Source organism: Sebastes umbrosus, chromosome 11, assembly GCF_015220745.1.
Source record: "Sebastes umbrosus isolate fSebUmb1 chromosome 11, fSebUmb1.pri, whole genome shotgun sequence".
Lineage (NCBI taxonomy): Eukaryota > Metazoa > Chordata > Actinopteri > Perciformes > Sebastidae > Sebastes > Sebastes umbrosus.
This window is the reverse complement of record NC_051279.1, coordinates 8,854,584-8,877,727: the sequence shown is the minus strand read 5'-3', so window position 1 is coordinate 8,877,727 and position 23,144 is coordinate 8,854,584. Positions and strand designations below refer to the sequence as shown.

The 23,144-nt window shown below is 41.5% G+C and overlaps 1 protein-coding gene across 1 annotated transcript; it reads right to left on the bottom strand.

The window, feature by feature from the left end:
• Nucleotides 1-3,762: 3,762 nt before the first annotated feature.
• On the bottom strand, nucleotides 3,763-21,344 carry LOC119496952 (soluble guanylate cyclase gcy-31-like). The gene is made up of 17 exons (XM_037784642.1): nucleotides 21,242-21,344; nucleotides 20,495-20,663; nucleotides 19,070-19,202; nucleotides 17,973-18,147; nucleotides 16,871-16,962; nucleotides 15,595-15,852; nucleotides 15,337-15,472; nucleotides 13,604-13,771; nucleotides 13,400-13,520; nucleotides 12,910-13,039; nucleotides 12,355-12,501; nucleotides 11,665-11,811; nucleotides 11,226-11,382; nucleotides 9,093-9,166; nucleotides 8,485-8,574; nucleotides 6,416-6,534; nucleotides 3,763-5,163 (listed from the first exon to the last, which is right to left on the bottom strand). The coding sequence occupies exons 1-17, from the start codon at nucleotides 21,342-21,344 to the stop codon at nucleotides 4,794-4,796; spliced, it is 2,589 nt and encodes an 862-aa protein (XP_037640570.1). The 3' UTR covers nucleotides 3,763-4,793.
• Between the last annotated feature and the right edge of the window lie 1,800 nt (nucleotides 21,345-23,144).

The window sequence follows — 23,144 nt, the reverse complement described above, 5'->3', positions numbered from 1 at the left end:
TGATTGCCATATATGCCCAGCCAGTTGTCATTCCCAGGGCGTCGAACACCGATGCTCTGTCACGGCTGTCGGCGTTCGATACCGAAGCACAAGGCACCCTTTAGACTCGGTATGAGATGCACCAGGCATTGCATTAACTACAATGTAAACCCATCCGCGTCAATATTGAACGCTCAGGGAAAGTGCTGTGGTGGTGTAGTTTAAAGAGCGAAAGAGACGCACACGGTGGGTGGGAGGTGGAGGAGGATGGGTCCAACAAACACAGGGCTTTCATCCAGTAGACCGCTGTTCCAGTCCCGTGTTAAGTTACACATTCACGTTACGATAAGCTGTTCATTCGTGTCCCGTCTTCACAATGTTTAGGGTCATTTCAAAAATACAAATGTAGTAATTTTAAGCCCAACCATGTTGTTTTTTTCCTAAACCTAACTAAGTGGTTTTGTTGCTTAATCCTAAGAAAGTGTTTTTGTTTAATTCACAACATTAAGCTTGTGTTTACTGCGACCGAAAGTGATGCCGTTGGGATGAGAAAGTGTTGGTATGCCGTATCTTCTCTACAGGTACTAAAATGTTGTCAGTCTTTTTTGTATTAACACTTTAGATGTGTATAATTGTGCTGCTTTTTGAAATGACAAAAAATCTCAACCTGAAGCTGAATTAACTGCAGATAAGACTAGCTACTAAATCTGGCACAATGACATCATAGTGCACTTTGTCCCTGATAAAGTAATTTATTCCCCTATAGAGGAGCCAGTTCAATTGTAGTCACAGCATAGGCTAATAAAATCTGATGGCCAATATTACTCTTATGAATGAAGCTTTGTTTGAGCTGGATGCCATAAAACGTATCAACCCTTTTAAAGTCTTATTTGAGTGGGTGAAAAATAAATACAGATGAGGGTAATATAAATCATGAGTAACCACTATTGAGCCTGGTATTGTTCAATCAGTGTTGTGCAACAGCAGCAAACATGTCTGCAGGTTTTGAAGTTGAGAATTCAACGATTCATTTAGAATCAGGAAGTGTCCCCTCGTTCTAAAGTTTATTTGTAGGTTTATCTGAATGGCAACCAGCTGTGCTGAGAGGCTGTTGGCTGAAGCACAGGCCATTCAAAAAGCGCCATCCAATAAACTCTCGCCAGTGTTAATTGTTGTCAGATGTCGGGGTTAAAGGTCACGCTGAGACCCAGCTGGACTAAGGAGTGCCTGGACAGGACACCAGCCCACCAGCGAGCGCTGCAGACCGAAACACACCTGCCTCTTTGTTTTGCCTCCCACTCAGCCCTTCTGCAAGAAATTAACTCGAGTAAAGTCTTGGTAAAGTTTGCAACTGCAGAATGAGGTCTGTCACCGTGGCAACAGACAGGAAGTAGTGCTTAAGCGGTTTCCTGATGGCTTCCTCTTTATCGTGTAATGACATCTCACAAGGAAACATCAGCAGGGAGCTGAGTATCTGTGTGTAAGTGTGCACGCTTGCATGCGTTGGGGCGTACAGTATAAGTGAGCGTGCAGTATGTGTGCAGGAGGGCACTCAACCTGAAATGAGCTCTTACCTATTTCACCTTCGCACCGTACACAGCTTACACACTTGCCTCTTTTGGTTATGAGATAATGAGAGGAATCTCAATTATGTCACTTATCTTTCATTAAGAGATCGCATGGACCTTCTTACGCACACACACGTATAGTCACTCACATAATGGCAGCGTGTTATCACCAGATGACTAAGACAGGAATAACTGACCTCATAACCACCGAGGTCAGAGAGTCACGCCTGAAGATTTGGGGCCTGAATTGGAGGGAGGATTTTGGTAAGCTTAGGTGCTTTCTGCACTCCTGCTGACTTTCCACTCGCAGCGATCTGAGATAGATGGTGAGCACAGATCAAGATGAACAGATGCTGGTTCAGGGGAGGTCAGAGATTTAATTTGATCAGTCTGCAGTTAACAGAGATTCACTTTCTCCCCTGATCAGATATAACATTCTTCCATCTCACTTGTTTTTGAGATGAGAAGAACTTCAGGGAAAGTAAATCAGTCATTGTTCCCAGTCCCTGATTTATTAACTTTTTCATTTATTCATTAACTTGTGGTTATCACATCACCTCCTAGTGGCTATTCAAAGGCATGGTAGTGTCAACAGATGACACTGAACCAGGATCATTCACTCACTTCCTCTTTGCAGTTCTGTGGAACTGTGTGGATATAAAGGACGACATGACAGCTCCCCATAAGTGAAGCCAAAACAGCTTGTTCGCCCCCTGGTGGCTGGCTGCAGTATAGATCATAAATCCCGCCTCCTCCATGCTAGTGGATGGGACATGAGCCAAACTTAAAAAGTCAAAGTACACGTCAAAAACATTTTTTTCAAAGACGGTTTCTAGCATTTTAGGTAGTTCTTATCACGCTGGTGTATGTTCTAGTCTTCATTTTTCTAATAAGTTTGGTAAGGGCAGCAAAATATGGGCGGAGTAACCAATAGCAGTAACTGCAGTCTCACTCCCGTTCTGTAGTACATGATTTGCAGAGGAATGTGTCAATCATGATGCACCTGCAGCTACCTTCCCGCCCCCGGCTCTCACGAGCCAATGGTAGCCTGGTCTACTGACAACAGGTTTGATTGTCTTTGAGAAAGAACCAAAAACAAATGCCATGTGAGGATAAGGACATAACGTTACTGCAGCATGTCTAAACCAGCGAAATTATCTGAATTATCTGAATAGAAAATAGGAGACTATTGAAGGAGCGAGTACTCCATAAATATCCACTAAATATATTGATCCCGGAGTGTTAGCGAGGATGACGGCGCGCCGCTTCAAGTCCTTTACCACCGAACCAAGAGGCAGCAGGAAATTGAAACCTGTTTGTGTTTATTTCATGTGTGTGTTTGACGCACGTGAGGAAGTGGTGTACAGAAGAGCTTTGCACTAGTTATTTCGTTTGAGGAGCTAAAATTGGATTAGCAGCAAAATAGCTGTACATGATGCTGTCATGACTCTGCTGTAAATAATGTAGAACCAGGTTATTGGAGTTATTATGTAGACCTGTTTGGTGCGTTATTTCTATATGGATATACAGTATATATAATATTGACACTGTGGGCACACAAGCGTTGCTAAAATGTCAAATATTTTGTCAGTTTCAGTCTTTCACATGATGATTTTCTACTTTTCTCTGATTCGTATGATTGCATGTTGACATTTTGTTGATTAATTAATTGAAATAAAAATCGATAAATCATGACTAAATGTTTTAGGGTAATGCTTTATTTTATGAGTTTGCAAATTCAGAAAAATGTCCTTTTGTTTTGTGTTAATAAATAAATATGGTGTACACTTGCAATTAATTAATTCCAATTAATTTCTATTGTAACCCAGATAATCGTACTGTAGTCCATAGACGGTCAGCTGACATATGGAGAAGTTTCTAATAATAAAACAACAATGAATGAATATTTACTTGGGGTTCAGTGGAGCAGTTCTTTCAAGGTAATTCATATTTTCCCTATAATTAGTCTCAAATGTTATAGTTCTTTCCAGAAAACTTCCTATGAAATTAATAAGAAACTATGCCCCAGTTAAATTAAATGTTACGTAGCGATCAGGATGTAAGTGCACACCTGCCACAAGCCAGAAACGGGTGCATTTTGGTCACACCTGTAACTGGCAGGTCATTGCTTTTTTGAAACCTCTTTAACCTGTAGATGTGGGTCATGACCTAATTATAAACAAATTAAAACATGACAGTTTTAGTGGCTGTACATACAGTTTTATATAAATAAACACTATCATACAGTGAAACAAATGCAGTCAGTTACATACAGGAAATAGAACCGAAACTCTTTAAGACTCTGTGTGAAGGTCCAACCAAATGCCTACCAAATGACTATATGCCTAGTTTAAACAAAATAAAATACAACCTCTCATGAAGCATCCATATAATTTAGTTTTTATGTTTCTGTGTATGCTCCCGCCTGGCTTACTTTAATCTTACAAAACATCCTGTAATTTGTTGTCATTATACATTTTAAACATAATTCCTGTAGAAGTAATAGCAGTGACTTCATGAATGGCTTGTAGAGCTGCAAAAAATAACACAGCAGATAGCATAAAGAAAATCAGAAATAAAGTAATTGTCATGGCTGTCAACACCTGTAGTACAATTTTAAAGTTCTCTGTTTCTCTGTGCAGTGTTTGCGTGTAGAGGACATTGTACTTCCTTTTCTTTGAAACAGTCGTCATAAGGAAGCATGTTGTGAAACCTGTTGTGAAACATGTAAATTTAAAGTATTCGGGGTGTTGATATATCCAAAAAAGTACCAATTTCTATACTGGGCAAATCCTCTGATGCATGAATTTAATGAAACAAAGGAAAAACATGCTGGTTTTATCCATTTTATATTTTTTTTAAAGTATAATTAAACTTTTAGTGCATCTTTTATAAGCAATCAAGATAACAGCATCTGATTGTCAAGAATTTGAAGCGTTAAATGTTGCACAAACTTTACCTTAATTAAAGGGAACTTTAGTGGGAAATGTTAAAAATTTATTTTTCAGTTTAAGTCGCCATTTAAGTCTTATTTTAATCATAATGTCACAAAAGTCCTATATCTCTCTCAACCCCTTGGCATGATATGGCATTCAACGTGCAGATCAGTCATTAACCATAAATGTTGAAAATGCTGAAGTGCCGGTTTTGTTTTGCCCCTGATTAAACTTCAATGATATTTTCCGTATCACACCGTCGTCGCATGTTGGAGTCGTCTCGCAATCTCACACTACAATCATCGTCTGCTCACAGAATGGAGCAGGAGGCGCTGCGCATGGGCAGGTTGGTGGGCAGCTTGACGTACTGATGCCTGACGCTGTTTCTCTTCATTTTAAGTATTGGACCCGGGTTCTCCAGCCCTTCAGCGGGCGGCGAAAACTCCGGCAGTGTGTTTCCTTGGGGCACATCCAGCCTGGCCCCCTTGTTGTTCTTAGTCTTTTTGTCTTTCTCCTTCTCCGGAGGCTCGGCTGAAACGGCGATGGGTTCGTTGGAGGCCTCTGGTGGGGGCAGGGTGTCCAGGGGGAGGTCGCTGGGGCTCGGCTTCCTTTCAGCTTGCTCCTCATTGTTGGTGATGAGGACGTTGGAGCCCATGCACTTAGCATTGATGCTTATGGAACTAGTGCAGTTACACATTAGTAGAGTTTCTCAGTGATTCATGAAAGACATAAAAAGAATTGTCTTGAGTGTAAAATCAAATATTTCTACATTTGGCCCCAGGGATGACAGTTGTAAAGACACTCAGATCTGAGATAGTGTTTATTCCTGCCCTACAATCATATTTTCTTTAAAGCCCCCCTCAAGTGTATTTTTGGTTTCTATGATATTCATATTTATTTGAGTCATTTCCTGACAATTTTGCCAATTTTCTTTGACAAATAATTTTGTGCTCGAAGTTAAAAAAAGAGTGTTTTTGCTAAAACGGGAATATAACATGTGACTATAGAAGAAGCTGCAGGTAATACGCTCTCATGCTCTCCTCTTTATCGAAAGCAGCTGATGCCGCACGCCGGTGTTGTGTCCAGCCACACCGCACCACAGGACGGATCATAGACACCTCCAAAAGGTCCCAAAACTGCATTTCAAACGGTGGACCTCGGCAACATGTCTATCCGTCCTCTGGTGCGCTGTGGCCGGCATGCAGCGGTGCAGCAGCTGCCAGACGACCGCCCCGCCACAAGGAGACGATATAGAAGGAAGCGAGTGAGAGGGAGTCGGTGTGTTGTGCTGATTCCTGTCTCGTTTGTGGTCAATTCAGTGCCATATACCTAGCTCTGTTTGAGAAAGCACGTTAAAAAACAGGAAGTAAAACTGGCTGGAGGGTGGCTTTAAACCAGCAGATCAATCTGTCCTTGTTGACCATATTCCACTTATATTCAACAGAATCAAATCATTTCTAATAATTTTCCAGAACAGTACAGTTTTCATAGTCACCTCTTTTCCAAAAAAAAAAATATTGAAACAAGGAAAACTGCACTGGGGAAAAAGTAGAATTAGACTATGTTATGGGGCAGAATCATTTTTAATTTAATGAAAAACTAGTCTCAAAGGCTTGACATCACACTAAAGGAACTTATTTTTGTAGTGCTGTGTTGCCTGTTTTGTCTCACTCTGCTTTGTTTTTGTCTTGCTTCAGTAACCCAACGTTTGCACTGCCCCATCTGAGTGAAAGTTTAGTTTTTGCTGGTCAGCATGACTCCTTCAAACAAACAAAAGCACCTAACACAGCCTCTCAGTTTGCTTGCTGTCTGGTGCTGCAGGGGGCAATGAGCACAGCTCTGACTAAATCAACAGGGGGCATCCCGAGTCCACACTGTGCACAGAAGAAAAGTGGTTATTTGGTGCTGACTGCTCTCCTTTTGTCTACTCACCCATTAGAGCTCTTGTCCTCAGAGTCCTTCTGTTCACCGCTGTAGCGCAGCTCTGCCGGGGTCTTGAACGATAGATCTCTCTTTCCTTTTAGCCAGTAGGTCTTCATGTAGCCTTTACCCTGGGAGATGTTAGGAAGATAGTGTGTTTATCAGAAATGTATGAGTGTATGTCTCTAAAATTCATCAATATTAAAACGCCTTGACTATCAGGTCCAAAATATCTTAGAACTGGCTCAAGATGGAGTATTATAAAGAGTATATATAGAGTATTATAAAGGGCTGCCCTCCATACTGAATTACACGATTAGTCGTTGTTTTTGTCTTCATTGACTAAGATTTCCTTAGTCCACTAGTCATTTTTTTTTGTTTCTTTCATGCTGAAACTCTGGTTATGGTCATCTCTGGTAAACAAATTTAAAGTAGTGCTTTTGTGTGATTCTTTTTGCAGAAATTCACTTTTAAGGCCCTGACACACCTAGCCGACGGTCGATCGTCGGACAGTTTGGAGCCATCGGTGAGCGTTTGTCGGCCTAGTTTTTTCTGTGTGTCCCACACCGTCGGCTCTAGTCTGCCCCTGTCAGAGTTTTTCCGGCCGATTCAGCATGTTGAATCAGCGGTGGCGCCCGTCGGTGAGAGAAATCACTCTGATTGGCTGTTCAGCTTAAACGAATCGGTGCACAAGAAGAGAAATGGAAGTGTGGAAAGCAAGCCAACGAGTAAAGTCAAGAGGACGCACACAGTTTGTTTCATATACGTATCATAACAATAATACTTATATATCCGCCGTCCTCTGTCTTCCGGTTTCCCTTTTTGAATGACAAATACAGACTACCGCCGCCTGCTGTTGTGGAGAGGTATTTCCTCTCACGTCCGTGCTAACTGGCTGTCGGCTGTAGTCTTCGCGGTGTGTTCGAGTGCAACTTTCTGGCCAAGACAAAGGCAACGTGAGGCAATGCAACTGGTGGCCTTCATCGACGCTAGTTCTTTGGTGTCGGGTTGGTGCGTCTGGGCCTTAACAGATCTGTCGATTAAATCAACTAATCGCTTAGTCAAAAAAATCATATGAGTGTTAGTCAACTAAGTAAATTACCGCAACTTACTCATCGTCATCGCAGCCCGCAAGTTTTGGTTGCTTAGTAACGGTAGGGCAACCTTCGTAGCACCTTGGATAAAAGGATGAACGCGGCACGGCTGGTGCTTTCCACACGTTTTTTTAAGATGCGGCATGTGAAAGAATTTCTTTGGTTGAGGACACCCTAGTATTTTCAGTAATAATCAACAGCTGGTCTCTCTGCACAGGCAGGTGTGCCATTTTTTCTAATTATACACCTCTCATCTTGGGATGAAGTGCCTGAAGTATTACAGCTACATGACCGGCTAAACCTGACGTGTAAAGTATTAATCATAATGTCCATCTCAATCAGTGGATGGTGGATAAGAAAGCCATAATTTGCAGGAAGAAATGACAAGCAAAAGGTGTGTGTCTGTGGCTGGTATTCATGGTCTGAAATTAACTTTTTTCACTGTCTGCCACTGTGGCAGGCAAGTATTTTTTTTGTCTGCCACTCATACATTTTATCTGCCACTTTTGAAATCTATGTGCTAAATGAAGGAATAACATTTTAGATCTGATGTCATTCAATGTTCGATATATTTTACATTCTAGGGGGGGCCCTATTTTTCGGGGGTGGGAGGGTACTGTACACATTACTTTACTATACTTTGTTATCGTCATCTTTAGTGGTAATTTGCATAAAAACACAATTCAAATGATTAGGAAATTAATGATTTTATTTCTATTTAAATATTTGCTTTTATTAAAAAAAAGATCTTGGCATTAGTAGTTTTACTTGTGCATTATAACCTGCTTACAGCTCGCGTTAGGACGTTAGGAATCGGACAAGGAACCGGTTCTCAAAGGGAACCGATTGTCTATTCCAATCCCGAGCATTTTGTCTCCCTGCAAAAGTGGCGGGTGGCCTGACGATTTTACTACCACTGCTAACAATTTACCCGCATTTGGCGGGTGGCGGATGCTAATTCAGACCCTGCTGGTATTAACCACTCACCTTCACAAATATTTTGCCCCTCTCCTCAATGCTATAGGGCTCATGTTCCAGGTGGTCTTTGGTCGTCTGACTGATGTGTATCTGCATGCCCTGCTCAGACAGACGCACATACAGACAACTACTGTTAAAGCGTAGTATTGAAACACAAGCTCCATCTGCACCGAAACCTTTTTTAAAATCAACAAAGGGAAGTGAAAACATTTGGGCTCTAAAATGAGAGTTCATTCAGGGCTTTCTTCCCTTATGGGAGTGTACAGTAAAGTGGCATTAAGCTCTGCACAAACTGCCTCGCTTTTAATTTCTTTTCATCATAGAACACATTTCCCTCAAAACATGACATTAGCGTACATTACTGTAAGTAATGGAAAGCAAATGAAGCGATTTGCCTTTGCATTAACTAAAAAGCAGCATGCACAATGGCGTCATTAAACAGAAAATGGTTTTCCATACTAATCTACATGAATTTGATGGAGGGAAATCATGGATGTTGTTGCAGTTATTTATACTATTGCCTTGGGTTATTGAGCACATTTTGCTGGGCGATGGGTTGTAAAATATGTTAGTGTAGTCACCACTCCGTTGCTCTCCATCCTTGAGGCTGTATTCACAGTGTCGCCAAACAGACAGTAGCGAGGCATCTTCAGACCCACCACGCCAGCTACCACCATACCTGAGTGAACACCTAAGAGAGAGGGAGAGAGAGCAGTTTATAGAACCAAACATGAGCTAATTTATTCATAAACTGCTTGAATACATGTTTTATTGCAGCTATTGGCAAATGTTCTTTACGGACTCAAACTGATTCACAGTAGTTATTTAGCTTGCACTCCTCACATAGCCCACATTCATCCAGGCCCTTAAATTTCAAGGTTATCTTTATAAGCAACCAATAGTGACAACAAAGGGGCTCAAAACTACAACCTGCAGAAAATATATCCTTTCTCCCGTGTTTTTGAGTGGAAAATACAATTCAAACAATTCATTCATAAGTTGCACTTCGTATTTTACCTTGAAAGGGGCAGCAGTTTGCACTTAACATGACAAACAATCATAGACTGTTTACAAGTAGTGGACGTAGTCACCATGAAGTCACCCATTGATCTGAGGACTGCCGTCTTAAAACCTCGAGTTTGGTATTTTGGCCGTTGCCATGTTGTTTTTTTTGCAACCAGAAGTGACACAAGAGAGGTTGGAGCTAAGTACAACCGAATGCTGGATAAGACATTTTCAAGCGACCAAAAATGTTACAATTAACTTTCATGAACTGAAAACACACTGTGAAAGGGTTAAAGTTCCAAGATGAAAACACGGACAACACCCAGACTGGAGAACGCAGCTGTAGCGACCTGTCAATCAATCAAACTAGCCACACCCTAAAGCATCCCCTGCTTTATGGTCTATTTGACTCTAAATGGGACCATAATTTACTAAATGAACATCATGCTGTATTGAAGAAGACTTGAAACTAGAGATTTCGGATCATAAACTCCTGTTTACAATGTTTACTGAGGTAATAAATCAAGTAAGAAGTAGGGACATTTTCTCATAGACTTCTATACAATCTGACTTATTTTTGAAACCAGATGTGTCGCCCCCTGCTGGCTATTAGAAAGAATGCAAGTTTAAAGCACTTCATCATTGGCTTCACTTCTCAGACTTGGAGGTAGCCCGCTGGAAACGATACTATTCTTTGTGCAGGAATGGTAGATTCGTTGGTTAATACTAATTTTCTGAATTTCCAGCCTTGATTGGACAGATGTTGTTTTTTCTGCCATTAGAAAAAGCAACGTATTCTTCAGGAGTTTAGTATCATATATCGATTGGTGACCTGTCACGGGACAACCCTCTAGCACAATGCATGCAGGGATAGGCTTCAGCCGCCAAGACCCTGATCAGAACAAATGGTGTATAGAATAGATGGATGAATGGATGTTTAGCTCCCCATTTTGTGTGTCGATCAGATCTCTGCTCTGAGTAGTAGGCTTATCTAGGCTCTAATGCGCCGTCATGACTTATTTATATCAGTTAAAGACCATAAGATCATAGTATTTGTCACAGGTTATGCCAGTTCCCTATAGTTGATCATAACTTATTTAATGCTTCCTTAGTTCAAAATATTTAGTCACAATTTACGCACCTCAATTCCAGCAGCCTGATTGTTTCATGTCCTCAGGTAAAAGGATTTTACTAAATCTTAAACACAATTAGGGATATACAACTGGTAAAAAAACATAATCCATACTGTGAAAAGATGTCAGTGGTTAGAGTTGACATCAGAACAGCGACCCCTTGTGACAATAAGGAAACAGTGTCTCGAACTGTGTACTTTATCTAGGAAAAATCTTTCTTTTGTGTCCCAAGATCTCAAGATTGTATTTTGGGGGCTGTCACTTAAAGGTGGTGGTTGAGTGGATAAAAAAGACCTGTACATGTCTGAAGTACAGGGATCAAGACACTGAATCAGTAATGGGTGTCTGACCCTGAGCTGTGGCCTCCCGATTGCAAAATCCAAAACAGAGTAGTGGTTTCTGGCACAAATCCACTTACTTCCAAGGAGCAAAAAGTCTGAAGAGGTCAAAACTCCAGCAACAATTGTAGTATAGAGAGCAACTTTACTTTTAGACAGATGCCTTTCGGCTTGTGGCCTTCATCAGGGTTATTCCGAAACCCAAAATAGCAACTTAATCTGTCCGTGTTATCATAGCTAAGCCACTAAAGCTCCAGATAGATGTACTGCTCACCGACTCTGATCTGGATGTTATCCCCGGTGGAGGGGTCTTTAAGGTGGTCGATAGAGCTCAGCATGTCCAGGGCCATGTCGCAGATGTGGTGCGCGTGAAAGGTGGTCTTGTTGGGCACGCCCGCCACCACCATGTAAGCATCACGAATCGTCTCCACCTGAACAAAAGGGAGAGTGACAATTTGTACATTGTGATAAGAGACTGAACAAAACTTTCTGACTTGTTTTAATCCCAGTTTTCCCACTTTAAGAAATTCTGCTGGAATTTTATACTATATAATATAAGGAAAATCATCAGCTTTTACTTTCGGGGGATGGACAAACCTTAGAAGGCAACAAAAAACTGACCATAAACACTTAAAGATAACTCTGTAAGACAGTTGAAAGTAACTGAATCATACGCAGAGACACATCAGGCTGTGCTGCATTCTTGGACTGACCTTGTAGACGTTGTGCTTCTCGCTGAGCGTGTCGAATACGATGTAGATCTCGTTGAGCATGTCCACCACCTGCATGGGTGTGATGTGGATGCAGATCTCGTTAAACTTGACCACGTCGCTGAACAGGATGGTAACATCTGGGAAGACCTGGGGATACAAACAAACAAACATAAAGTTGTTTTAATCTCACACTGTGAGCAAACAGCAGTATAGACAGACAGAGATGCTTGTGAGTAGCTCAGGGTCACTCAGTCATTGTTATTGTTGTATTTTAGTGTGGATGGACATTCATTCTTGATTAGTTTGTGGTAATGTCATTTTTATTTTGAAATTTTGTATGTTGGATGTTGCTGCGATTGAAGTCTTGTTCTTCTGTTGTTTGCAAACTTGTTATTTTGCTCGTCAGAAATTGGCAGTTCCATTTCATGTGGAGGTCACTACCGAGCTAAGAGCACTGTTGCATGGCTGACCCCTGAACTCAATGTGCAGTGGGTCGCCGGAACTAAAAGTACTTGAAATGCAAGATGTGCGCTGCCTTTGAGTAAAGTGTGTGCTGTGATCACAGCAGCATGTTATTTGGATTGCAGCAAACATCTATGCCCTCAGTTTAGCAGTTACATTGTGCATATTGGCAGTGATATTTGTGTTTTTTCGAGGACAGCTATCATTGATGACAGCACTGCCGTGTACCTGGCATGTCTCCAGTGCAGTGATCCCCTTCCTGAGGCGGTCGGCCACAGCTTTAGGGATCATGGCGTACAGCAAAGAATCTCCTCTCTTCTTCTCTTCGTCCAGCTTCTTGATGATTAACATCAGCTGAGCATATTTTTGTTGCTCCTAGAGGATCAGAAATGGGACAAAGGAGTCTACAGTTACAGTCTCACCTCTTTAAAAGCTCAAGAAACCCTCTTTGCCTTCTCTAATCCTCTTAATCCACACCTCTCCTGCATGACTGAAGTGGATTTAATGGGTGAAATCAATACAGGAGCAGAGCTTCCACCTGGGCTCACCTGGTCAGGCTGTTCTTACATTTTGTGCACTCAGCGTATCATATAATATGACTTCTGCTTTGAATCATACAAGTCTTATTTCAGTACATTTTATAAGGCGATATGAACCACCTCAAACTGCCCCCTGGTCTGTGATTTTGTACAGTTGTACAATTGAGTTCCCTATAGTTGAAGTCTGCTTTGTTAGTACGATGCTCCATCCCTGCAGACTAAGGATTCAACGGTTTTTCATCACCTGGTCGAGGGCCAGCTGCAGCTCAGCCGATTGTTGTGTCCCGGCCAAAATCAGCTCTCTGCTGGAGTCATGCAGGTTCAGATCATTCACATACACACCCATCTTTATCATGTCCTCCACGGTCTCTATACTGCAAGAATAAGGAGAAGAAAAGCAAGAGAATGGAAATGAATTCACTGAATTAGCATACATAAATTCAATCTCCAAAATTAGATATACGATTTGGGGGGAAAAGCAACCCTAATTTCTGTGAAACAATTAAGGATAAATAGGGTGGCAACACACCACGGAACATAACTGAAATTTATTTTTCTGCAATTGGTATAAAATAAAGAAAAGGAGTTTCCAATATTACATACACACTGACCCCCGTTACAGCTGGCATTGGCACAGAAAAGGCCATTTCTAGGAACCAAGTGGACCCGTGAAGACGTCTTGTTCTGAGTCAAAACCTTTAAACACAGTCAGTCTGTATAGGCTGTGGTCTTACATTGGTGTCCCCAGGAAGATGAGGGAGTCCCACTGGGGGACGTACTTCATCTGGCCCTTCAGGTGGAGAGGTTTCTTTGGAGGCTCCCGCATGTCCTCAAAGATGGTCTCACTAACCTTTCCTGAGAAGAACCATGAGGGACAACCAGGTCAACAGGACTGTGGCAATTAAAAGCATGCTAGCAAGAAGTGAAAAGGCTCCTACCGGTGACAGTCTGGAACGCCAGCAGCTCAATATCTTCCCCTCCAGAGTTTGCAGAGCTGTTGTATTGGGTGAGAGCGCCGCTGTACTCTTGGTCTGAGCCCTTCATCTCCTCCACTTCGTTGGCCTCTGATGGAGGGAGAGCAACAGAATCAGTGAGAGGATGGATGACTGAATGAACAACCCGATCTCATGGGCAATGCGTATAAATAGCCATTTCTGCATCATCATCCATTTGTTTGTGGACTGCCGTTTGGAAGCCTCGAGATCGCCATTTTGGCCACCACCATCTTGTTGTTTTGCAACCATAAGTGACACGAGAGGGTGGGGCTGAGTACAACCGAACGCTGAATAAGACATTTTTTAGGCGACCAATTCATGAACTGAGAACACACTGTGAAAGGGTTAAAGTTCTAAGACGAAAACAGGGACAACTCCCAGACCGGACAATGCCGTGGTAGCGACCTGTCAATCACAAGGTAGCCACGCCCTAAAACATACCCTGCTTTATGGTCTATTTGACTCTAAATGGAATCATAATTTACTAAATGAACATCATGCTGTACTGTAGAAGACTTGAAACTAGTGATTTAGACCATAAACTCATGTTTACAATGTTTACTGAGGTCATAAATCAAGTGAGAAGTAGGCTCATTTTCTCATAGACTTCCAAACAATCTGACTTTTTGCAACCAGAGGAGTCGCCCCCTGTTGGTTATTAGAAAGAATGCAAGTTCAAGGCATTTCGCATTGGCTTCACTTTTCAGAACTGGAGGTTGCCCACTGGTGAAACATCTTTTTGCATGCCATTTAATGCCACGTTGTTACGTCACTTAATAAGTCACAAAATAAGTCAACGAGACTTTGGAACACGTACACCAGTCTCCTGGATGACCTTCCTCTGTTTGTTTGTTTGACCCATCCACCTCCCCCAGTCACTTCTTATACTACGTCACTTGCTCTTCCTCGCTTGCTCTGAGCGTCGTTCGTTATTCTACGTCACTAACTCTGATCGCAGCATATTCACGCGGATACGTTTACATTGCAGTCAGTACAGACTACGTGTCGTGAAATGACACAGCAAAAGCAAGAACAGTGTTGTCATAGCATGCAAAATGACTTAAGAAATTGGCGTGTCATTCGTATGGCATTTGCTGAGACCTGACTGTTATGAACCAGGTTGTGAGTTAAGCAAGTGAGTGAAAAGCATAAATGTGTGAATTCCAATCACACAGTCAGGCAATAGCCGAATGGCAATGAGAATATATTACAAATTCATCAACAATCGCCTTGTTAGAAGTTCTGTCCTAGTGAGTTCTTGATGGTTATGTTCTGGATTGTTACGTTTCCTTCTTACACATAACACTAAGATAACAATTGGTATTCTCATTTCCTCTTGAAAACATTACACCCTTAGCAATATGCAACAAATGACTCTTTTTGTTTTACATCTTTTCATCCGCTTTTATTCTGCCATTCACCAGGCTGTTTGATGTGCTACTGTTTCATTATGTATGTATTTAAATATAGTTATATGTGCTTTCGGCTCCGATCAGTTTGATATTCATTTCCACCTGAATATATTATAAATATTTTATTTTGCTCTGTCCAGATACAATGACCTTAGGCAGAATGAAGGAGTGACTTGATGGACATTTCGTGATCCCATCCATTTGAAATGAACCCTTTTTTATACATAATACATTTGAAATGATTGAAATGGAGAGGACGAGTACCTCTTTCTTCTTCCCTCTCGTTCTCCTCCTTCTCCTCGGGCTCCTCCTTGCTCAGTTTGGGGATGTTGACCTTCTGCTTGCTCTCCACCACCGCTTTAGACAACAGCTCAAACACATTGTTCAAATGGGTGTAGATCTGAGGATAGAAAGCAAAAAAGATTTGTGTGGCTTAGTAAGTTCGCAAGGCAGTCATTTAAAATCACATGAGAAATTTAGTATTTACAAATATGACAAGAAAAACTGGACCTGTGAACTCACATTAACCCAGCTGAACTCCAGCATGGGTCTAATCAGGGTGAACTCCTCGTTGACCTTCTTGCCCTGGAGGTCGGAGAAGACCTCTTTGAGGCCGTCACCGATGCGGTACATGGTCATGTCGCGGCGGAAGATGACGCTGAAGGGGAACATGTCGAAAAAGATGCCCTGCTTCATCGGCAGCTTCTCGTAGCCTGGCGCCGTTTTCTGCTGGGGCATGCGGTGTTTGAAGGCAGCGTTGTCGAAGTTCATCTTATAAACCTGGATGAGCAGTGTGAAGTTAATTAAACCTTTGAAATACAAGTCAGGTAGTGTTGATGTTTTTGTGGTGCTTTTGAAACAACCTTAACTTCTTAACTACAGTCGATAAACCAACATTATTGATGTAATGAAGTATTTTTATAGTATAGTATTTATTTTATTTATAACTTTGAGCTTTTGATTATGTGTATAATTTAAAAAGCAAAAAAATCTCACAAAATATGTTTTTTCTTTCTTTCTGAAAAAAGTTATTTTTTATCTGGCAACAGCTATTTACCCTTTGGAAAATAACACCAGAGCATCCATACCAAAATATTTATATTTACAATTTAAATTATTAAAACTTTAAATTTCCAGAATGTTTTATTAATGAATGTCTCACCTTCTAATAAGCCATTAAATATAATGTTAAACATGTGAGTCATTAATTAAAGGTTGTGGGTTTTCCACCTTCTATAACTCAAGTCAAAACGTTATAGTTACAAATAGCTTATTTGTGATCTATAGAGCATTAAATTGTTACTAACATCAATAAAGTAATTATTTACATCTTATAAATAAATATGCCGTATTAAAAAGTGAGGCCAAAATAAAAATGAAATGGATACCATTGGACCTCATCAGTTACTGTATGATAATAAGTGTAACCTTGGGTTAGTGGATAGTGAAAGGCTCGCTGGCTATTTCAGTAATCCAAACAGTGACTTTCTGATTATGAGAACAACACTTCAACAACAGGGTGACATTGATGTTAGCTGATACTAGACCGTAAGACAACAGACATATGAGAGGTTACACAATTCACATTTGTTCTCCTGTAAATTCATAGTGTACCCAGAGTCCCATCCCAATAAACACTTATCTCCATCCAATAAACACTTGCTGTCTGAGTGTCAACAAGAACTCCGCCTGGCTGGAGGTGATGGAATAATTTCCATGCTACTAGGGCCGACACGGGGGTCAAGGTCAGACGCTCGACAGCTCGACTGATACTTGACCTTATAGCTCGAGTACATACCACATACGTCATTTTCTCCGTCTCCTCTTTAGACAGAATTTCCACTTCGATATCTGTGTTGTAGAATTGCCGTCCCACTTGAGAGAGCTGCCCTGCAAGAGACAATTACACACGCTGGTTATGGATGTGTAGAGGTCAACTTTTGCCTGTAAGACATTCAGACAAAATAGGCTTGTGGACACTTAATTTCAGAGCAAACTGAGGAATTTGCTAGTCATTTTGAATCAATGACTGGATAGATTGACCTTGCCTGATGGCATGGCAACTCAACGTTTAATTTTACTTTTCAACACAGCATACCATACATAACGCTCATCACTTTCAGTTTCTGAAAATATTTTTTTGAAAAGGGAGGGAAGAAATTGAAAAGGTGAAATTATTAACCATATCAAAATATTGAATAACTATTGTATCATTGATTTTGTTGATCCCATATTCATCTATTTTTAACATTTTCAATTAAAACAATTGAAACCGAATGTGATAAGCTCAAAACCTACAGTTCGTTAATGTCTTGTATGTCTTGTATATGTTATTCTGTTTACTACAATTTTCATTTATTTTGCATTACTATTTTGGAAATCACACTCCAATGCTCTGAATGACTTTTCCAACCATCATATCTACAGTATGGAAATTAATGCGCAGAGCCTTGGAAAATATATTTTCCACACACAGTGAACAAAATTTTGCTTTTATGTCATCGAAGTTAAATGATCTTTTGGTGGTAATGCAGCTGGAAGTGCAGATTGGTTTATTTGTAGTGTATTACAACCAAATGAAAGGCATGTTATACACTGTTCATTGTCTATCTTAAGCAAGTTTTGACTGAAATTATGCTAAATTAGACAATATGAGATTGTGAAATGGAATGTGGCACAATGATTTTTTATACAGTATGTCTATTATCTTATTTTCATAATTTTGGGAAGCTAAAATTGTAATTGAAATTGGATTAATTGCAAAGCCCTAGCAGAAACCCACACATAAACACTGGGTGGAGATCTCCTCTTTGCACCACAGAGAGGTCTTGGGGTTTGGGATCAAACCCAGCTTCCTGTTGATCACCCACTGTTTCCCCCGCCGTGCAGCCTCTTGTTACCTTTGACGAACTGAGTGAAGCCCTTGCGGGTGCTGCGGTAGTGCAGCGTGAGGCTCGTCTCGCACTCCTCCTCCACGCAGAAGCTCGGCGGCTGCACTTTGGGGAAGGAGAAGCGAAAGTACTCGTGCAGGTTGTCCAGCTCGTTGATGAAGTCGCGCACATTTCGCCCCAAAACCTAGAAAAGATGGAAGATATTTAAATGGTAAACATTAACCATGGTTTATATAATGTGAACAATACTTCAATATAAAGTAATTTGTCATGTTGTCAGAATACTTTGTAGTGAGAATCTATTTCGGTGCTAAGCAGTCATTGCTCTTGTGTTTCCTCCCACCTCCCAAAGCTCAACCTCTCAACCCCACAATAGATACTGATACTGACACAGTGTTGTATCTTCTATCGTCATCTCCTCTCATTATACCACTGTGTGTGCATGTGTAGACGTTGGCTACTTCAAAGTTTGCGAACTCTCTCCCCTAAATGGCGGCATTTTGAGGCTGATGGATCCGCGCGTTACGCACCGCCTCTCCGGCAGTGCCCGGCTGCATTGAATTGGGAGACGGCGGAGGCAGCCAAGCACCACATACATCTGCTCACACATTTTCACTTTGTACACGAGCAGATTTGTTTCCTCAGCAGAAAACAGCTCACTTCTCCAATTTACCAAATCTGCCCTTGAAAAGCAATGCGCCAATGTGCATGCATACCTGGCTTTTAAAGGAAAGGGGAGATGACACTGATTTGATTTGATTCCTGTTACACCCAAAACACACCTATGTTTAATTAATAGACTAATTACAACCTGTCTGCCCCTTGCGCTTTTTCTTTGCGCCCAGATTATGTGCCATTTAACTAGCAAAAGTAGAGTTGGACACGCCCTAAATGCACTTGCGCCATGCACTTTAGACCATGCGCTATAGATTGTTAAAATAGGGCCCACGTAAGATCGTTATATAGGGCCCACTGGACCCAAGTGTCAGAGACCAGGTGAGCAGGGTATGCATTTAGTCACTAATGTATTGTCAGTCAGTGATGGAGCATAGAAGGCAGGACATGAATTCAATGCTGCTGTTGGCTAAAGACAATCAAAGGACAACCTTTAAGATCCGCTCATATCCGTAGTTTCCGATCCTCTTGACCATATAGACCCCGAAGGCGTACATCAGCTCATCGTGGGTCTTTCCCAGAACCTCTCCTGCTGCCTTCGCCAACCGCAGGATCAGGTTGTCACTGTACAGTAGAGGGAAACTCGTTGATTCATTTTTGTTTTGACGTATTCTTGCTTATTAGGGCTGCCCCCTCTTAGTCAATGCTTAGTGGCTTATTTCTCTGGTAAACACAAGATTTAAAGTGGTGCTTTTGTGTGATTCTTTGTTGAGGAAACTCAGTTTTACAGATCTGTCAATTAAATCAACTAATCGATTAGTCGACAAAATCGTATGAGCGTTAGTGAACTGAGAATTTCTTTGGTTGGGGACAGCCCTATTGCTTATAACTGCCATTTGTACCGATGGGATTTTAAACTCAGCTTTTCAGTAGAGACATGACCAAACTGTAAAAACCTGATTAAGTTCAATCAAACAATTTAATGCAGGAGTGAGCACAACATCATCAAGTCTCTAAACAGTCTCTAAATTGTCAAAACAATAAATGAACAATACAAGCTTTAAATGTATAATTATTTAGCACCACTGTGTTTAACGTAACCGGTGATGGACTTGTTGGACCATGTGAACACAGCCTCCCTCTTTCATTCCTTCAACCATCTTCTTGAAAAGGTTGGCGTTGTGATATTTGCGCAGATCAAAAAACCTGTTGATATCCAAGTCTTTCATAATGTTTAACAGTAGGTGTGTTTCTCCTTTTCTTTTCGGCATGCATCTCTGCAAACTGTTGGCTGGTTGATTTGTGTACAACGCTCAGAGCTGGCTGTAAACAGGCAAGAGGCCGTGTGTCGCAACTGCTGTAAAAATCCCCAATTGAGACGCATATTTCGAATACGCTGTACACATATCCAAAGAATGCTCCTAAATCCTGAATAATATCAGCATATCCCACATGTCTTAATCAGAAAATGCTCCATTTGGAAAAAAGCCTAATAAAGAATATCCAAACGGAATATGCCGTTTACATAACCCACATCAAATTCTCAATATTTGAAATGCTGCACTTAAATGGAGCAATCGTCTAAGCATCGTAAGGTTGCTGTGCTATTATCCTTGTATGCTATGATTGTGTGTTCGAATAGTCGTCTTTCCATTCAGTTGTCGAGCGAATTTAAATCAAACTTTCGAAATGTCGCAAAAAAAAGCAATGCGAATTGGGCGCATTTCCATCAACTGGTTTGGAGCGATCAGACTCGGCTACAGCGTAGTTTCACAAGTTGGGCGCTATAGGCTACGCATGACTGTAATCTTATGTGTGTCTACTGATTCTTTTGCAAAAACAGTGTTTTTTGCTGTTCAAGCACTGAAAAAACACAGTATGATGGGGAAACGTGATTTACAAAACCAACAACCTACTTGTACATCTGATGTCGGACAAACTTGAGGTGTGGTATCTCGGCTCGGTTCTCGATCAGCCTCCACACATCCTCTCCATAGGATTCATTTATGTAATCGTTCACTGCTTCTAAGTACAGGCCGTACATCTTAAGTGGGTTGGAAACCTCCAGATTGACAGCGAAGTTAACTGCTCAACTGAGGAGAGACAAAGGGAAGAAATGACATGATCCAAAATGCAGGTTGGACTCATCTTCGTTCGGGTCAGCAGTTTAAAATATCACCGTTGCGAAAATCTCTTTAAAATCCATTTTATTCTTTGAGAGGACAGACCTTTGGCACCGTCTTCTTGTGAGATTAAAATAAGACATTTTGCTTAAGTGTAACGAGATCTTTCAGTGCCAAAAGAAAATGTAAATGCATACTGCTCTATCCACCTGTATGAATGGCTGGAAAGAGGGAAATTTGCCCACACACAGCCTCATGAAACCTCAGGTAACCTTCTCAGACTGCCAGCTACCTCTAAGAAAAGAGCAAGCTTCTCCGTAATGGAAGTATTTTATTCGTGACTGTGCCTGCTGCAGCTGCTTTGTTCTACACTCGCAGTAAAATGTCACCGCCGTGGCAAAATACAAGCTACTGAAAAAAATATCACAGGGAAATCAGGCAGCCTGTGATGCTCCCATCCCACCAGTTAACTACAGTAACACATACATAAAATATAACCAAAAAAACAGGATGGGAAGGTGAAAAAAGAAGCCCCCTTACCTGCAGTCCCTGACTCCTGTGATATCTTGGTGTGCAACTGTGCCAGCCAGCCAAACAGCCGCAGCATCGCTCCTTGCTGAGAGTTTCCACCTGCAGCTGACATGTGTGCTCTCCTCTGACACTTTCCTGTCAGGTCAATAGGTGACCGGGGCCAAAATAGCAGCACCAAGGCATGTTTGTGGCAGGTAGCAGGAAAAAAAAATGTTTTTCAGACTCTCAGCTGCGTGGACTGGCAAACATACTGGGTTTAATTTGTAAGACATTTGTATGGAGATGGAGTCTGTGGGTGGCTGTTATACTGTATATGGGAATCCCTTAAAAAAAGACATTTTGTGTTATGTAAACCGAAGCGCACAATGTGAGTCTCATTATCCCAAATTAGCCTGTACTCTTTTCGCAACAACTCATTAGGGCGAGCAGGTTTCTTGGCTAATTACTTCAAATTTGCATAATTACGGTCAGGTGCACATTAAACTGACGGGCATTGTGTCGAGATCGGCATTTGAAAGGGTTTTGCATCGTTTGTGAAGTGAAGCTGAATAAATCCTTTCAAAACATCCGGGGCCTCCCGTTAAGGCTGCCATTATCTACCGCCGATCAGTGAAGACTGAAATGTGAAAAACAATTGTGTTTTGACTCCTATCATGATGTCTGTTTTGACCTGCAGGGACTACTTTTGCTTTTTTTTGTTTTTGAAAAAAATATTTTAGCATTATAAAACCAGGTACATGTGGTAAAACAAGAGCTGAAGCTTTATTAAACAAGTGTCAACAAGTGTGCTGCTTCACCGTGTCTATAAGTGAGGTGACAGAGCACCTGCAGATTCAAGGTTAAAGCTCACCACTTTTCTCCCCATGTCCACTAGGGGGCACTGTTACAACACCCTTGATTTATTATTGCTTTGTTCAATGTTTCCACTGGGGGGAAATGAGCTTGGAAATTAAGAAAAACAATTGTGTCACTCTGGCCTTTTGGTAAGTCCAGACAAGGAAGATCAGACATTGTATTATTTTATGACATTTGTGGCCTTTTTAATATCTGTCTTGTTGCAAAATATAATTCAAAACATAATTTTCCACCATAAAAAGGACCAGACTTGGCCATGAACAATGGAAAAATTACTACTTTTTTCATATTTAAATTCTGATCTGGAAGGTTAGGAGGCTCACACCTATCATGTAGAGGTCTAATTATGAAAACACTGTCAGCCTGAATTAATTTTATCCAGCCACCACTTTCCTCCTCACACCTACACTCCACCAGGGAACCAAAGGTGTGCTGACAGCTAGCCCTCTGAGCGATAATGAGCCGCTCTCTGTTCCATTTCTTGTGTGGCTTTTCGCTTCTTTTCCCTTCATTTCCCTTCATTTCCCTCGGCCTCCCCAGTGTTCCCCTATTTGCCAGGTGCTGCTGCCTGTCTTTAATGGCCTCTAGTGTGACTGTGCCACACGGGCGGCCTGGGAGGTCCGCCGCTGCCTCTTAGCCAGGGAACAGAGGGAGATAACAATGTGCTGATGGTGCCAACCCGCAACTCCACACAGATGCCGCGGACGCTTTCATTAAAGACGACATGACTCATCTTTTTTTTTTTTTTTTTTTTCGCTCCGCCAATATTACACCCTGCCTTCCTTCTTTCCCACAAAGAGAAGAGGTGCTGCTTTTTCAAAAGGTGTCCATTCATGTCATTTTTCAAATGCTAACAGGGAGCCAAGGAACACCTCCCTCCCATTGTTTGATGTGAACAACACCCACACAGACACACACTCGCACAAACGGACACACTGTTTCCCCTCTTCTCTTCCTCCCGCCACACATACAGGTGGTGTGAATTTCACTCTTTCTCATATGTATTTCCTTTCTGTCCCTGCTTGTTATCTGTTAAAAGGAGTTATCAGGCTCAGCC

Excerpts from the sequence above, each read along its gene's own strand:
- LOC119496952 (XM_037784642.1), bottom strand. The coding sequence starts at position 21,344 with ATGTCAGCTGCAGGTGGAAACTCTCAGCAAGGAGCGATGCTGCGGCTG. Across the intron at positions 11,812-12,354 it reads CTGCACTGGAGACATGCCAG|GTCTTCCCAGATGTTACCAT; the intron begins GTACACGGCAGT and ends TTGTATCCCCAG. Across the intron at positions 11,383-11,664 it reads AGAAGCACAACGTCTACAAG|GTGGAGACGATTCGTGATGC; the intron begins GTCAGTCCAAGA and ends CCTTTTGTTCAG.